Source organism: Dipodomys merriami, unplaced genomic scaffold, assembly GCF_024711535.1.
Source record: "Dipodomys merriami isolate MVZ:Mamm:240054 unplaced genomic scaffold, mDipMer1.0.p SCAF_28, whole genome shotgun sequence".
NCBI lineage: Eukaryota > Metazoa > Chordata > Mammalia > Rodentia > Heteromyidae > Dipodomys > Dipodomys merriami.
The window spans coordinates 13,416,573-13,433,119 of NW_027204270.1; the positions used below are offsets into that span (position 1 = coordinate 13,416,573).

Below are 16,547 nucleotides of genomic sequence, written 5' to 3' on the forward strand. Positions count from 1 at the left end.
TCTTCAGCTCAAGGCGAGCACTCTACCACTTGAGCTACAGTGCCACTTCCGGTTTTCTGGTGGTTTATTGGAGATAGGAGTCTCACGGTCTCTCCTGCCTCGGCTGGCTTTGAACCGCGATCCTCAGATCTCAGCCTCCTTCGTAGCTAGGATTACAGGCGTGAGCCACCAGCGCCCGGCCCAAAAGGCATTTTTAATGTCATTTGACTTGATATTATTAACAGTGAACCCCTGAACAAACTATTTGGAAAACTCATTTCCAGTTTCTTCATGAAGAACTTCTTAGGGCTAAGAAGATGCATGAAAGAATCAAGAGGGCTGGGAATGTGGCTTAGTGGTAGAGTGCTTGCCTAGCATGCATGAAGCCCTGCGTTCTATTCCTCAGTACCACAGAAACAGAAAAGGTTGTGGCCCAAGTGGTAGAGCGCAAGCCTTGAGCAAACGAAGCATAGGAACAGTGCCCAAGCCCTGAGTTCAACCCCAGGATTGACCCCCACCCGCCCCCCCAAAAATCAAAAAAGCAGTACAGGGCACAGAATTAGCACATTTAGCATTGTTGACAACCACAGAGGCCTGGGCAACATCAGGAAGAATCCATTCTACAAAAAGTGAACTGTGGGGCTGGGAAGGTGGCTCAGTGTTAGAGAGCTTGCCTTGGATGCCTGAGGCCCTGGGTTCGATTCCTCAGCACCACATAAGCAAAAAGAAAAAAGCCGGAAGTGGCGCTACGGCTCAAGTGTAGAGTGCTAGCCTTAAGCTGAAGGACAGCGCCCAGGCCCAGAGTTCAGGCCCCATGACCGGACCCAAAAAAAAAAAAAAAAAAGTGAACTGTAACTCGCTGTAGAATATAAACCACAGCTCTTTTTTTTTTTTTTTTTTGGTCTGTCGTGGGGCTTGAACTCTGGGCCTGGGCGCTGTCCCTCAGCTCTTCAGCTCAAGGCGAGCGCTCTACCACTTGAGTTACAGCACCACTTCCAGTTTTCTGGTGGTTTATTGGAGATAGGAGTCTCACGGTCTCTCCTGCCTGGGCTGGCTTTGAACCGAGATCCTCAGATCTCAGCCTCCTGAGTAGCTAGGATTACAGGCGTGAGCCACCGGTGCCCGGCTTCACAGCTCATTTTTTTTTAAAGTAGAGAAAAAAAAGGAAAATCATTGGAAAGAATTTAGCACATTCTGAACAATTTATAACAGATTTCCAATTGTTCAAACTGAAAAAAATTACTATATTTGGTTATTGTATCTGTAAGGACTAGTCCAATTAAAACAGGTGAAGTTTCCATATAGAAAAGCAAAGCACAGTGGCTCATACCTGTAATCTTAACTACTCAGGAAGCTGAGATCTGAGGACCACAGTTCAAATCCAGCCCAGGCAAGAAAGTCTGTGAGATTCTTACCTCCAATGAACTACTCAGAAAAAGTCAGAAGTGGCCCTGTGGCTCAAGTGGTAGAGTACTAGCCTTGAACATGAAGAGGTTCAGAGATAGCACCCAGGTCCTGAGTTCAAGACCCAGAATCAAAAAAAAAAGCATGCTGGATATGCTGGTGCGTGAGTATAACCTCAGCTCTTAGGAGTCTAGGGCAAAGAAGACAGTGAGTTCAAGGCCCAGTGCTACATAGCAAGAGCTAGGTCTCAAAATAAAAGAGAGAGAAAAGAGAAAACAGCCAGGAAATCCAAACATTTTGATATTTGTGTTTCTCTTCATGTCAGTCCCTCTCAGAGAAAAACAACAAGAGTAAAATTTCTTGATTTTGTTGCTGTTAAAGGTTATAAGAGAATATAGGAAAATGTATGTTGAACTTAAAGTGGCATTTATGCTACCAGCTACACTGATTTTTATTTTTTTGCCAGTCCTGGGGCTTGAACTCTGGTCCTAGGCACTGTCTCTAAGCTTCTTTTGTTCAAGGCTAGCACTCTACCACTTGAGCCACAGCACTACTTCTGGCTTTTTCTCTTTATGTGGTACTGAGGAATCGAACTCGGGACTTCATGCATGTGAGGCAAGCACTCTGCCACTGAACTACATTCCCAGCTAGTTTTTTTTTTTTTAACTTAATATATTTGGAATAATTTACATAGTAAGTGCTTTAGAAATGCTAAAACCATAGCTTCATTCAAAGTAAATTACTAAGGCATTCCAAAATAACGATGAGGAGGAAGAGGAGGAAAATGGATCTAGTGGGCTACATGTCATAACACCCTTCAAAAGTCATTTCTACTGTGTTGAATTGTGTGTTCATAACATCTCCAGATTTACAAAGATCTCAGTTTTGATCTGGTAGTATTCGAGTTAATGCATAGGCTGAGGGAAATTTTTGCAGTTGCATTAATGTTGGTCTGAATGTACTTCAGGAAGTTAGAACTCCAGGAAGTAGAGATAAAGAAGAAATTAGAGAGGCCAGGGGGTGGTGGCTTAACCTATAATCCTAGCTATTCCTGAGGATGAGATCTGAAGTTCACAGTTCAAAGACAGCCCAAGCAGGAAAATACTAAGAGTCATCTCCAATTAATCACCAGAAAATTCAAAGTGGCAGTGTGGCTCAAACTGGCAGAGCTGGAGCTGGGAAGGTGGCTCAGTGGTAGAGTGCTTGCCTCGCATGCATGAAGCCCTGGGTTCGATTCCTCAGCACCACATAAGCAGAAAAGGCTGGAAGTGGCGCTGTGACTCAAGTGTTAGAGCGCTAGCCTTAAGCTGAAGAGCTGAGGGACAGAGCCCAGGCCCAGAGTTCAAGCCTCACAACTGGGGGGGGGGGGGGGGGGGGGAACAAAAGTGGCAGAGTTGTAACCTTGAGCTAAAGAGCTCAGGGACAGAGAAGAAGAGGGAGGGGAAAGGGGAGGGAAGGGGAAGGAGGGGGAGGAGGGGAGGAGAGCTTTTGAGGTTGTTAACAGAAATAAAGTGGGCAAAGGGCAAGCCTTTAGAATTAGCATTAAGAAAACAAGGATGAAGAGAACACAATTTTAGGTAGTGACTAAGGAAAGGCAGGTTTATTCATGGTAGGATGACCTGCTTACTCTCTTCATAGCAGCCTTCCTGCTTACCCTCCTCCAAAGAAACAACCTATCCAAAATAAATCTGTCCTAAGATATCTGCTAGTCTTTCATTCACCCACTAAGGGTCACTTTTTGCCAACTGCCACTTTTCTTAGTTTAAATAAGGCTGGCTTTCTGTATTGTCTCTTCTCTAATGCTTTTCTTCACTACTCCCTGCCTCCAACTTTGCTTGCTCAATTTAGTCACTATCTGGCCACACTGTCTAGTTACCATTGCCTACAGAATGAATGAAAGAATGAATGAAAGAATGAATGAATGAGCAGATGAATGGATAAATATTGAGCAACTAAGTTTAGAATGCTCTGACCCAATAATCCCATTCCTGTGAAGTTTATCTAGACATGAAAGGTGAAAGTCAAATCAACTAGAAAGTCTTGGGTCAGAGGAAATGAACACATTTGTTTTCAAGACAATGAAACTGCAAAGTCTGAAAGAAATTAATAATGCTTTGAACCTTTGCCAAGATTACAGTAGGACACAGAATTGTGATCTGCAATTTAGGAAATTGTCATCATGGTCAGGTCAGTACATGAGTAACTTCTAGATCTGGATGTCTCCTAAGTAAATGTGACTCTCAGAAACAAAATACGGGACACATCAACCCCCCTAGTTTGGATTCCAGAAAGCTGTCCATAAACTCACTGAGAGCAGACCCCATGGCTGGCTGTACCACCCACCTGCACAGGCACTGGGCTGGGTTTAGTTGGAACCTATCTTTCCTCATCTCTTCTCCACAAACTCCCTTGGTTTGAGATTAATAACCACAAATGACCATTCTTCTCTGATGTGTCATACACATCCCCAACCTGCTTTCATCATGTTCTTTCCTGCTTACAGATTCCCATCCTCTTTAGTATGGCTTAATAATGGCCTAGCAAGAGACCAATTCTGACATCTTTGTAGCAATTGTAAAGTCATCAATTCTGACAGCTATGTAGCATTAATGGTAAATCATGTAAAAGATACTTTTGATCATCTCAAATCAACGCTGTATTTAACTTCAGTGCCATCAGAACAGTCTCTGGGGACAACTAAAACAAAGCTTCAGAGAGACAGCAGTATTCATACCATTCAATTTTATTGGATACTCACTTGGGAGGGCATAAGACTTCCTCAAGAAATTCCTCAATTTTATTAACGTCTGTTTTCACTTCACTGTTGAAAGTTATAAATGGTGGGTGGGTCCCAGGAGCCAAGTTCTGCAGGTCTGCTGGCTTCCTGTTGGGCAAACAGGGGTCAGAATTAGAAGATTTTTTATTCTAAACAAGCAGCAATACTTTCAATTCTCATAATACTTAACATTAAATCCATAATAATGAGTAAGACACAGTATATTTTCACCAAGTGTAAGGACTGCAGCAGTACTTCAGTAACACGCAGATCTCCATAGATATAGTAGCTTAAGCCTGAAATCATGGCTACTTGGATCATTTCTTGCATAGAATGAGCCTCTGGCTCCATGTTCTTTAATCTTGTCAAGAATGTGTAAGTTGTGGGGCTGGGAAGGTGGCTCAGTGGTAGAGTGCTTGCCTTGCATGCCTGAGGCCCTGGGTTTGATTCCTCAGCACCACATAAGCAAAAAGAAAAAAGCCCGAAGTGGCGCTGTGGCTCAAGTGGTAGAGTGCTAGCCTTGAGCTGAAGAGCTGAGGGACAGCGTCCAGGCCCAGAGTTCAGGCCCCACAACCAGACCTCCCCCCCCAAAAAAAAGAATGTGTAAGTTGTGCCAGGAACTGGTGGCTCATACCTGTAACCCTAGCTACTCAGGAGGCTTAGGAGGCTGAAATCTAATGATCCCATTCAAAACCAGCCTGGGCAGGAAAAGCCCATGAGTCTCTTATCTCCAATTAAGCTGGAAGTGGAGCTGTGGCTCAAGTGTTGAAGTGCTAGCCTTGAGAAAATGAGCTCAGGGATAGCTCCCAGGCCCAAGTTCAAGCCCCAAGACTGGCTGGCACAAAAAAAGTGCAAATTGTTATCATTTGGAAGACAATTTGCAAAAGGATAAGCAAAACAGTCATTATATTCAATGTACATTATGTAAACATGGAACTACGTAACTCGAAGGTAGGGATGGGAGAGGGGAAAATGGGGGAGAATGATGGAAGGGGAGACAAGTGATCAAGATACACTGTACTCATAACTTGACTTTTGGAACCTCTTTGTACAACTTCTTAGTTTTTTTTATTTATTTATTTTGCCAGTCCTGGGGCTGGATACTGCCCCTGAGCTCCTTTTGCTCAAGGCTAGCATTCTACCAATTGAGCCACAGTGCCACCTCTGGCTTTTTCTGTGATTTTAATTGGAGATAAGATCTTCCTGCTTGGGGAAGACTCAGAACCATGATCCTCTGATCTCAACCTCCTGAGTATTAGGCCCACTGATGCCAAGCAAAAAAAAAAGAAAACAATTTTTTTCTTTTTGGTTTGTTGTGGGGCTCATGGCTTGGGCTCTGTCCCTGAGCTCTTTTGCTCAAGGCTAGTGCTCTACCAAGTTGAGCTACAGCACCACTTCTGGATCTAGAGTAGTTAATTAGAGATAAAGAGTCTCTCGGGCAGGCTTGTTTCCAACTGTAATATTCAGATCTCAGCCTCCTGAGTAACTAGGATTAGGCATAAACCTCTGGTACCCAACAAATATAATTCTAAGAGATTAAAAACTACTTTTCAGTAGTTTTGTTGTGGTGAAGGATAGGCATACCTCAGGTCTTTCTGCCCAGTGGGAACAGATGTGAGAAGAAACTTCAGGTCTCTAAATGGACTGGCAGGCCACAAGGAAGGCAAGGAGTGCAGATGGGTTTACATGCTATCAGATCTAAGATGGAGGGAGGGGTCCCATCCTACGTTGCACAAAGGTCTTGAGCCTGACCCACAAAGGCTCCTCCTATAGTGTCTCTGCAGGAATCACACAGAACTGACAACAGCTGATTTTAAAGCATCAGTGGCTTACTTTGTGAAAGGCCTCCAACATATGTATAAGGCTTTACGCAAATCTATTCAAGATGTTTTCCTCAAGTGAAGTTAGAAAAGGCAGAGGACATGGAGTACACACTCAAGACAGCAGCATGGCTATTCTTCAGTGGTTCTGCTTTACACTTAGTGTCTTAATTTCAATTAAAATTTAATTCAGTATACTGGCAACAACTCGAGGACAATGAGGCTGGTGGCTCAGCTCCAGCTGCCTAGTGTAAAATGAGCAGAGGTACATGGCGCAGAAGCAAGCTTGTAAGGATGGTCTGTCTGTGACTGGCTGACTTGCTAAATGGGGGCAAGTCCTACATATGCAGTTAATCTTTTTAAGCTGAATGCCTTTTGGAAGATGCTAATTTTCAAGACATAAAACTCACATATGCCAGCACCCCTAGCTCCACAGGAGGCTGAGATCTGAGGATTGTAATTCAAAGCCAGTCAGGGCAAGAAAGGCCAAATGAGACTCTCATCTCCAAGGAAATGCCAAAAACAGGAAGTAGAACTGTTGCTCAAGTGGTAGAGCACTAGCTTTGATTTTTAAAAAAAGGTGCTGGGAAGGTGGCTCAGTGGTAGAGTGCTTGCCTTGCACGGATGAGGCACTGTGTTCCATTCTTCAGCACCACATAAGCAGAAAAACCTGGAAGTAGTGCTGTGGCTCAAGTGGTAGAGCCCTTAGCTTTGAGCTGAAGACCTGAGGGACAGCTTCCAGGCCCAGAGTTCAGGCCCTACAACCGACAAAAATTAAATTTTAAAAATTAAAAAGCTGGATTCCAGTGGCCCACACGTGTAATCCTAACTACTCAGGAGGCTGAGATCTGAGGATCTCGGTTCAAAGCCAGTCCAGGCAGGAAAGTCCAACTAACCACCAGAAAACCAGAAGTGGAGCTGTGGTTCAAGTGACACAGCACTAGTCTTGAACTGAAGAGCTTAGAGACAGCACCCAGGCCCTGAGTTCAAGCCCCAGGACTGGCACATACACAGACATACAGACACACACCAAGCCAATTATGGGGCACTCTATAAATATCCCCCCAAAAGAACAACCACACCAAAGTTAACCCGAGAATACTGCAGTTGTTTCTTTCATAACACTTTATTCCTAATAATTACTTCTTAGTCAATTTTCTGTTTTCTGGCTAATAAAGTCAGTGATCAAGTATTTACAAATTCAACAAAATACAACAAAAACACACCAAGACCTGTAGATACTAAGCATTTGTCTATGTGTTCCAAATCAAGTAGTTAAAAGAATTCATTAGTTCTGATTAAAGGTAGTATACTGCTTCTTTTTTTTCTTCTTTTTTTTTTTTTTTTTTTTTTTTGGTAGGTCATGGGGCTTGAACTCTGGGCCTGGGCACTCTCCCTCAGCTCTTCAGCTCAAGGCAAGCACTCTACCACCTGAGCCACAGCACCACTTCCAGTTTTCTGAGTGGCTTACTGGAGATAAGAGTCTCACAGTTTCCTGCCCAGGCTGGCTTTGAACTGCGATCCTCGGATCTAGCTTCCTGAGTAGCTAGCCAGGCTTTAATACTTCAATTTTTTGCAGCAACATTTTAAAAACAAAATAATAGGGGCTGGGAATGTGGTTTAATGGTAGAGTGTTTGCCTAGCATGCATGAAACCCTGGATTTGATTCCTAAGAACTACATAAAGAGAAAAAGCCAGCCAGAAGTAGCACTGTGGCTGAAGTGTACTAGGCTTGGGGGAGGGGGAGGGAGTGAGGGGGGAGGGGGGAGTGTAGTTGAGGAGGTGGGAGGGAAGGGATGATAGGGGAAAAACAAAGGAGGAGGCAACAATGCTTGATTAAAAAATGTACTCATTACCTTGCTCATGTAACTGTAACCCCTCTGTACAGTATTTTCACAATAAAAAACATTAATTTTTTTTAAATAAAAGATAGGACTGAAGTGAATTTATGACCCCCCCCCCAAAAAAAAGAGTACTAGCCTTGAGCAAAAGAAGCTCAGGGACAGCATCCAGGCCCTGAGTTCAAGCCCAGGACTGGCACACACATACAAACAAACAAACAAACAATGTACACTCTGTTCATGCATGCATATCTGAATAAGGAAAAGAACTTTCCACATCTGCACCAGAGGGTGTCAAACCTTGCTGATCACACACACACATAGAGCTTTAAAAAAAAAAAAAAAGAAAAAAAAAAGTGGGGCTGGGAAGGTAGCTCAGTGGTAGAGTGCTTGCCTTGCATGCATGATGCCCTGGGTTCGATTCCTCAGCACCACATAAGCGAAAAGAAAAAAAAAAGCTAGCCGGGCGCTGGTGGCTCACGCCTGTAATCCTAGCTACTCAGGAGGCTGAGATCTGAGGATCGCGGTTCAAAGCCAGCCTGGGCAGGAGAGACCGTGAGACTCCTATCTCCAATAAACCACCAGAAAACCGGAAGTGGCGCTGTAGCTCAAGTGGTAGAGCGCTCGCCTTGAGCCGAAGAGCTGAGGGACAGCGCCCAGGCCCAGAGTTCAAGCCCCACGACCGACAAAAAAAAAAAAAAAAAAAAAAAAAAAAGAAAGCCAGAAGTGGCGCTGTGGCTCAAGTGGTAGAGCACTAGCCTTGAGCTGAAGAGCTGAGGGACAGCGCCCAGGCCCAGAGTTCAGGCCCCATGACTGGACCCCCCCCCCAAAAAAGTAGCTGGGACTTCAGAAACATTGCTGGGGGCCCTGAGTTCAAGCTGCAATACAGGCACCAAAAAGAAAAGAAAACTGCTACCAGGCACTGGTGGCTCAGGCTTGTAATCCTAGTTACTCTAGACCTGGAGTTCAAACCACTACAAAGAAAAAAGTGGAACTAGAAAAACACGACAATGTGAATAGTTTCTGATGGCTGTTTTGAGACAAAATTTCACTTCATAACCCAGACTAGTCTTAAACTTGCTGGAATTACAGGCATGTACCGTTACACTCAGCTTGAGAGACAATAAAAATGAAACCACTCTCAAAAGCCTACTTGGAAATGAGATTCTGTTCTGAATTTATAACTGCTTTTTAAGATATGTTCTATCAGCTCCATGTTTCACTGTAACATTTCAAATTATTATGAAACTGTTAAGTTTCAAGTACTGCAATAATGCTCCAAAAGTTTATTCTGTTGCTGTAGTAACTCACCAAGAGTCTGACTCACAATGTTACAAATGGGGTGTTTATATCAAAGCAGAAGGAAATCATTACTAACAATGCACAGAATGAGACAGTTTTATGTTAGATACAAATGCAAGAGTGGAATCTTATCTCCCAGACTTTTAAAGGGATTTCTCAGCCAGAGCTAGTAGATCACATCTGTAATACTAACCACTCAGGAGTCCACCTAGGCAGAAAAGTCCTAGAGACTTCATCTCCATAATGACCAGCAAAAAGCAGGGCTAGGCCAGGCGCTGGTGGCTCACGCCTGTAATCCTAGCTACTCAGGAGGCTGAGATCTGAGGATCGCGGTTCAAAGCCAGCCCGGGCAGGAGAGACCGTGAGACTCCTATCTCCAATACTACCAGAAAACCAGAAGTGGCGCTGTAGCTCAAGTGGTAGAGCACTCGCCTTGAGCTGAAGAGCTGAGGGACAGCGCCCAGGCCCAGAGTTCAAGCCCCACGACCGACAAAAAAAAAAAAAAAGCAGGGCTGGAGGTGTGGCTCAAGTGGTAGATGGGCAGTTCAGCAAGAAAGCAGAACAAGCAGAAGGACCTGAGTACAAAACCTAGTACTGAGGGAGAGGAATGATCTCTATTCCCTCAGAGAAACTACAGAGTAGGGACTTTGCTCACTGATATTACAGTAGACTTAACAGTTTTTATAATAAAAGGCCAACTTAAAAGTTATCATTTCTACCCCTAATTTCTCAAAACCAGAAAATTTATCCCAATAGGCATATGACAAATAAGTTCACACTGGTTAGAAGCAGTTCTGTGTCATGTGTCTCCTACAGTCTCTCTCTCATCACTGTTCTTATATTTTCTCTTTCCCTTGCCTAGCTCTCAAGCTTATCCTGCATCACTAAAAGGTTTAAAACAAAACTGTGCTATAATAGTGTTAATGTGTCATCTTGGAACTAATGAAGACAGTAAGGTCTTCAGATTAAGACTGCTGCCATTAACCTCATAGCCAGAGATGCTAGAAAACAATGGATCTTACTCCGTATCAGGCCCAAAAATGGTTTGAAAAAGAAGTACAAAGTGCTCAGAGCACCGGCTGGCTGGCTCCACACAGAACCCCACCGCACCCTCTCCTGGCCACGGTCGTACCCCAACTTGATGACATGCAGCATCTAAACTGTGTCTCTAATTGTAATATTGTCATGTAGGACTGTCTACAGTTTTTGTTCAAATGGCAATTGGTGTAAATCTACATTCTTTCTGACACCCAGGAACTTTTATCTAAAACTCATTGAATACAATCACAGCATGAAAATGAGACTTGGAAATAACTCCCACTAAAGCATTATGGCTGCACAGGGAGTGTGTAATGGGAGGTTGTTCAAAAGCCTCACAAAGGACACACAAATACCACCAGCACAGCCATTAGCTCCGACTGAGACTCAGATTGTGGGACATGGCATCAGAACTACATGTAGGCTTGAAATGTCATGGAACAATTACTTTCTGAGAGCACAGAGTGGGCTTCTAAATAGCTCTCGGCTGGTGTGTGTTGAGATCAGTACTTCTCGCTGAGGGCCCGGGCAATTCCAAGATATGCAGGAAAATAAGTACTAGAGGTAATTTCTCTCCCATAGAGTTCTAAAGAGTCACATTTAGAGCTTTAAAACTAAGAATATATTATGGAATGTACTTTTAACTCCTCTGTGACAACTTCATTATACACTTTGTTTGTTCTTTTTTTTTTTTGGGGGGGGGGAGGGTCCAGTCATGGGGCCTGAACTCTGGGCCTGGGTGCTGTCCCTCAGCTCTTCAGCTCAAGACTAGCATTCTACCACTTGAGTCACAGCGCCATTTCCGGCTTTTTTCTTTTTGCTTATGTGGTGCTGAGAAATTGAACCCAAGGACTCATGCATGCAAGGCAAGCACTCTACCACTGAGCCACCTTCCCAGCCCCTGTACACTTTGTTTGTGAATCAGTATTCACTCTGCTGGGGTGTCTTCTCTTTGAAACTGTTCAAAACTGCAAGTAGGTAAACTATAGGAACAGCTCTGATAGAATAAAGAGCAGTTTAAGTGCATTATCTCTGTGAAGGGGGGCTGACAAGCAGGCTGGGGGTGGAAGGCACCATTACCATGGGCCACTTACATACTTTTGTTGCCCTTAGCTTTTTAGTGTGTGCCTGTCTGCGGGCTTGAACTCAGGATCTAGGCATTGTCCTTGGGATTTTTGGTTCAAGGCTAGTGCTCTAGGTGACACTGGAGATTAAGAGTCTCACCTGACTGAAGTGGCTTTGAACCAGTGATCCTCAGAGCTCTGCTTCCTGAATAGCTAGGATGGATTATAGGATAGAATATGTATGTGTGTGTGTGTATGCATGTACTGCACCCAGCTTTTCTTAGTATTTCTAAGGAGTTGTGCAAAGGAACTTCAATTTCATAAACTAGGTTATGAACACAATGTAGAAGCATTTTTTTCTTTTTTGCTAGTCCTGGGCACTGCCCCTCAGCTGCTTCTGCTCAAGGCTAGCACTCTACCACTTGAACCACAGCGCCATTCTAGCTTTTTTTTTTCCTTTTTTGTCGGTCGTGGGGGCTGAACTCTGGGACTGGGCACTGTCCCTCAGCTCTTCAGCTCAAGGCTAGCACCCTACCACTTGAGCCACAGTGCCACTTCCGGCTTTTTTCTGCTTATGTGGTACTGAGGAATGGAACCCAGGGCCTCATGCATGCGAGGCAAGCACTCTAACGCTAAGCCACCTTCCCAGCCCAGGCTTTTTCTTTTTATATGGTACTGAGCAATCAAACCCCAGACTTCATGTATGCTAGGCAAGCACTCTACCACCAAGCCACATTCCCAGCCCCAGTGAAAAAGCATTTTTTAAGCTAGATACAGTAATATACTCCTATAATCCCAGTAGGGGGCAGGAGAATAAAAATTTTGAAGCCAGGGCCTGAGAAGGTGGCTCAGTGGTAGAGCGCCCGCCTTGCATGCATGGGTTCGATTTCTCAGCACCACATAAGCAAAAAGAAAAAAGCCAGAAGTGGTGCTGTGGCTCAAGCAGTAGAGTGCTAGCCTTGAGCTGAAGAGCTGAGGGACAGCGCCCAGGCCCAGAGTTCAGGCCCCACGACCGGACCCAAAAAAAAAAATTTTTTTTTAAGCCAGCCTGGGCTACATTGCTAGACTTTATCATAAACAACCTTCCTTAGATAAACTGAAGACTAGAAAATACATGCTTCAATTTTATGTGTGTATACATCATTGATAATTATGAGGATCTTTTGTATGTGGCATACAAAAATTTCTAACATATACAAAAGCTCAGGTATCAGCTAGCATACAGCAGTGATGCCCTACAAAGTGCATATATAAAAAGACAGATTGCTTTGCTTTGCTTCATCTCCTGAGCCAGAGCCACTCTTGCTAGGCTGTAACACAATCAAGCACTGTACTGAGCGAGTCAAAGAAGGCTTTCTAAAAGCAAGGCAGTCAACTCACTTGTTCCAACCCAAAAATGGAGGAGAAATCATGTATTTTAGGACAGTAAGGGTGTGTGCCTGGTGGTGGGTCTATTTTTAGGAGTTATGTTGGGAAACTTCCTTTATAAATGCATGTAGGAAAGAAACAGTAATAGAAGGATAACTGCACAGCTTACTTCTTTTTTCTTTTCTTTTCTTTTTTGTCAGTTGTAGGGCTTGAACTCTGGGCCTGGGGGCTATCCCTGAACTCTTCAGCTCAAGGCAAGCACTCAACACCTTGAGCCATAGCACTACTTCTGGTTTTCTGGTGGTTTATTAGAGATAAGAGTCTCACAGACATTCCTGCTGCGGCTGACTCTAAACTGAGAAGCTTAGATCTCAGCCTCCTAAGTAGCTAGGATTACAGGCTTGAGCCATCGGCTCCAGGCTTACTTACTTCATTCTTTCTATTTTTTAATTACTACTTTATTACTTTCTTTAATCAAACCCATGTAGATAAGACCTTACATATTTAATACAGTGCATTTACCCCTGCCAAAATTGGAAAAAAATAAGATTAACATTTCTAGACCAATATGGCTATTTATTTCTGTACAATGCCAACTCAACATGGCAAAAACTTCATTTTTTTTTTTTTTTTGGTTGGTGGTGGGACTTGATCTGGGCTTGGGCACTGTCCCTGCGCTCTTCAGCTCAAGGTGAGTGCTCTACCACTTGAGCCACAGTGCCACTTCCAAAAACTTCATTCTTAAAATAGCTGTCCACCATCAACAAGGTAATGTTGGGGCTGGAAGGTGGCCCAGTGGTAGAGCGCTTGCCTTGCATGCATGAGGCGCTGGGTTCGATTCCTCAGCACCACATAAGCAAAAAGAAAAAAAAGCCACAAATGGTGCTGTGGCTTAAGTGGTAGAGTGCTAGCCTTGAGCTAAAGAGCTGAGGGACAGCGCCCAGGCCCAGAGTTCAGGCCCCACGATTGGACCCCAAAATAAATAAATAAATACATTCATACATACATACATACATACAAGGTAATGAATGTCTTCCCCCCCCCCCCCCGGGGGGGAGTGGTTTTAGCTGACTACCCTCCGAGGCTTACTTCGTTGGATATATCTGTAAAGGTTCCTGACATGAGTATGGTGGTGTACACCTGTAGTCAAGGATGGGTATTCCCTCACAGGAGGAGGCAGGAGGACCTCGAGTTTAAGGCCAGTCTGGGCTACACATTGAGATCCTGTCTTGAAAAACAACAACAAAAACAACATATATACAGATACATGAAAAATAAATTTCCTGGAAGATTTCATGGCTTATTTTTCAATAAATGTAATTTAAGTACAAAAAAAAATTTGAAAACCTGCACTGGGAGTAAGAATAAATTTTAGGGATCTTTGACAGAGACCCCAAAGATGCTAGCTAATCTACCTGAGGATAGGATTACAGCTCTCAGGTAGCTCCAGGCTGTGAGGCTGGCAGACAGATAATATACCTCATCTCTCACCACCTAAGTGACAGCCTGTCGGTATTTTCCTCTGAACACTACTAATGACTTGATACGCTTAAAAATAAACAGTTGATAATGCAGAGGCACTGATGTCAGGAGGAATACATGGGGCCAGCTGCATGCTGCAGTTTTGTAGTACAGTGTTTGCAAAGCATCCAGGAGGCCTGGTTTCAACCCCAGCAATAGACACACAGAAACACATAGACACGCGCACACGCACATGCAAGGAATAGTAACAATACTGCCAGAGCACGAAGTTTCCATTGGTACAACTATACTTTTTTTTTTTTTTTGAGGGGGGGGGTAGAGGGGGTTGGTCATGGGGCTTAAAGTCTGGGCCTGGGCGCTGTCCCTCAGGTCTTCAGCTCAAGACAAGCGCTCTACCACTTGAGCCACAGTGCCACTTCCAGTTTTCTGAGTGGTTTATTGGTGATAAGAGTCTCATGAATGGACTTTCCTGCCTGGGCTGACTTTGAACCAGGATCCTGGATCTCAGCCTCCTGAGTAGCTAGGATTACAGGCGTGAGTCACCAACAACCAGCAGTACAACTATTCTTAACCTTGGATTTCAATCTTATGGAAAGGAAGGGAATATGAATGTTTTTTCACCTTGTACCTATTTTCCAAAGAAAAACCTAAGTTCCTAGATAAAAACAAAGACTTAGCTGATGCTGATGGCTCACTCCTGTAATCCTAACTACTCAGGAGGCTGAGATCTGAGAAACATGGCTCAAAGCCAGCCAGGACAAGAAAGTCCCTGAAACTCTTGCCTCCAATAAACCACTCAGAAAACCAGAAGTGGGGCTGTGGTTCAAGTGGTAAAGTCCTAGTGTTGAGCTGAAGAACTCAGGGACAGCACCCAGGCCCAGAGTTCAGAAGTCCTACAACCAACCAAAAAAAGACTTTCAACCAGGTGCCAGTAGTTCATGCCTGTGACCCTAGTTCAAGAAGCTAAGATCTTAAGATCTCAGTTCAAAGCCAGCCTGGAAAGATCATAAGATTTTTTTTTTGGGGGGGGGGGGGGGGTGTCTGGTCATGGGGCCTGAACTCTGGGCCTGGGCGCTGTCCCTCAGCTCTTCAGCTCAAGGCTAGCACTCTACCCCTTGAGCCACAGCGCCACTTCCGGCTTTTTTTTCCCCTGCTTATATGGTGCTGAGAAATCGAATCCAGGCCTTATACATGCAAGGCAAGCACTCTACCACTGAGCCACCTTCCCAGCCCGACCATTAAGATTCTTTTTTTTTTTTTTTTTTTTTTTGTCGGTCGTGGGGCTTGAACTCTGGGCCTGGGCGCTGTCCCTCAGCTCTTCAGCTCAAGGCGAGCGCTCTACCACTTGAGCTACAGCACCACTTCCGGTTTTCTGGTGGTTTATTTGAGATAGGAGTCTCACGGTCTCTCCTGCCCGGGCTGGCTTTGAACCGCGATCCTCAGATCTCAGCCTCCTGAGTAGCTAGGATTACAGGCGTGAGCCACCAGCGCCCGGCTCGACCATTAAGATTCTTATCTCCAGTAAACCACCAAAAAGCCAGAAGTGGAGCTATGGCTCAAATGGTAGAGTGCTAACTTTGAGCAAAGGACTCTCAAGGTCTACACCTAGGCTCTAAGTTCAAGCCTTAGGATTGGCACCAAAAAAAAAAAAAATACTTGTCAGGGTTCATCTCAGAAATCTCTACTTGGACCTATGAAGAAAAAGCTAGATGCAACTCTTCAACTAGCAAGAACAATCACAGAGCTGTAGGTAATTGTTCTTAAGTTTACAATTTAACCAGCTATTCCTTGAAAGGCAGGTTAAATGAAACCGACAACAGTACTCTGCTTCTAAACAGATTTGTCTTCTCTCCTCCATGCTGGGGTTGGAGCCAAGAGCTTCACACATGCCAGGCAGGAAGTCTGCCACTGAGCAACACCTCCTACCCTCCATTCCTGCTTTTAAGGACCAGATCTCATTGGTCACATTTGAGACAAATGACTGCCAAGAGAGTTCTTCATGGCTCCGTCTGTACTGGATAGTTCAAGGATTTCACTGCACCCAGGCTAAAACCTAAGTCCAGGAGCTGCTCATTAAGTTCCCAATAAGACTGGGCAGCAACATACAACTTACCGCCATTTTGACTACAATACTTACATAGGTTAAATCTGTCCATCAACAGTGGACCTTTAATGAAATGGATTTCCATTATATGCAATCAAAATGTATGGACAGTAAAGTGCTGCTCGCAAACAAAGTGCAATGTGTCTTACCTTTTCAGGTCAACAGTGGTGACACTAAATACAACTCCTTTGAGCCAAAGAATCATGAAGAGCCTCTGGGAAAAGGGGCAGTTTCCTATGCTCTCACCATCACTGCCAGCCTAGAAAGAGAATCAACATCAAAACAAAGTCAACATGCTGATACTCACAATGACAGAGCTTTCTATGAATTTCATAATCAAAGTTATCAGAAGATAGAAAGAAGGCAAAG

General features: G+C 44.2%; 1 protein-coding gene across 1 annotated transcript in view; it reads right to left on the reverse strand.

Moving 5' to 3' along the window:
* Positions 1–16,547, reverse strand: part of Clic4 (chloride intracellular channel 4) — a 67,389-nt gene that overhangs the window by 14,778 nt on the left and 36,064 nt on the right. Inside the window, exons 2-3 of the mRNA XM_070037614.1 lie at positions 16,328–16,437; positions 4,142–4,267 (exon numbers count right to left, since the gene is read on the reverse strand). Of these exons, the coding sequence (XP_069893715.1) occupies positions 4,142–4,267; positions 16,328–16,437 (236 nt within the window). The remainder of the gene's footprint in view (positions 1–4,141; positions 4,268–16,327; positions 16,438–16,547) is intronic.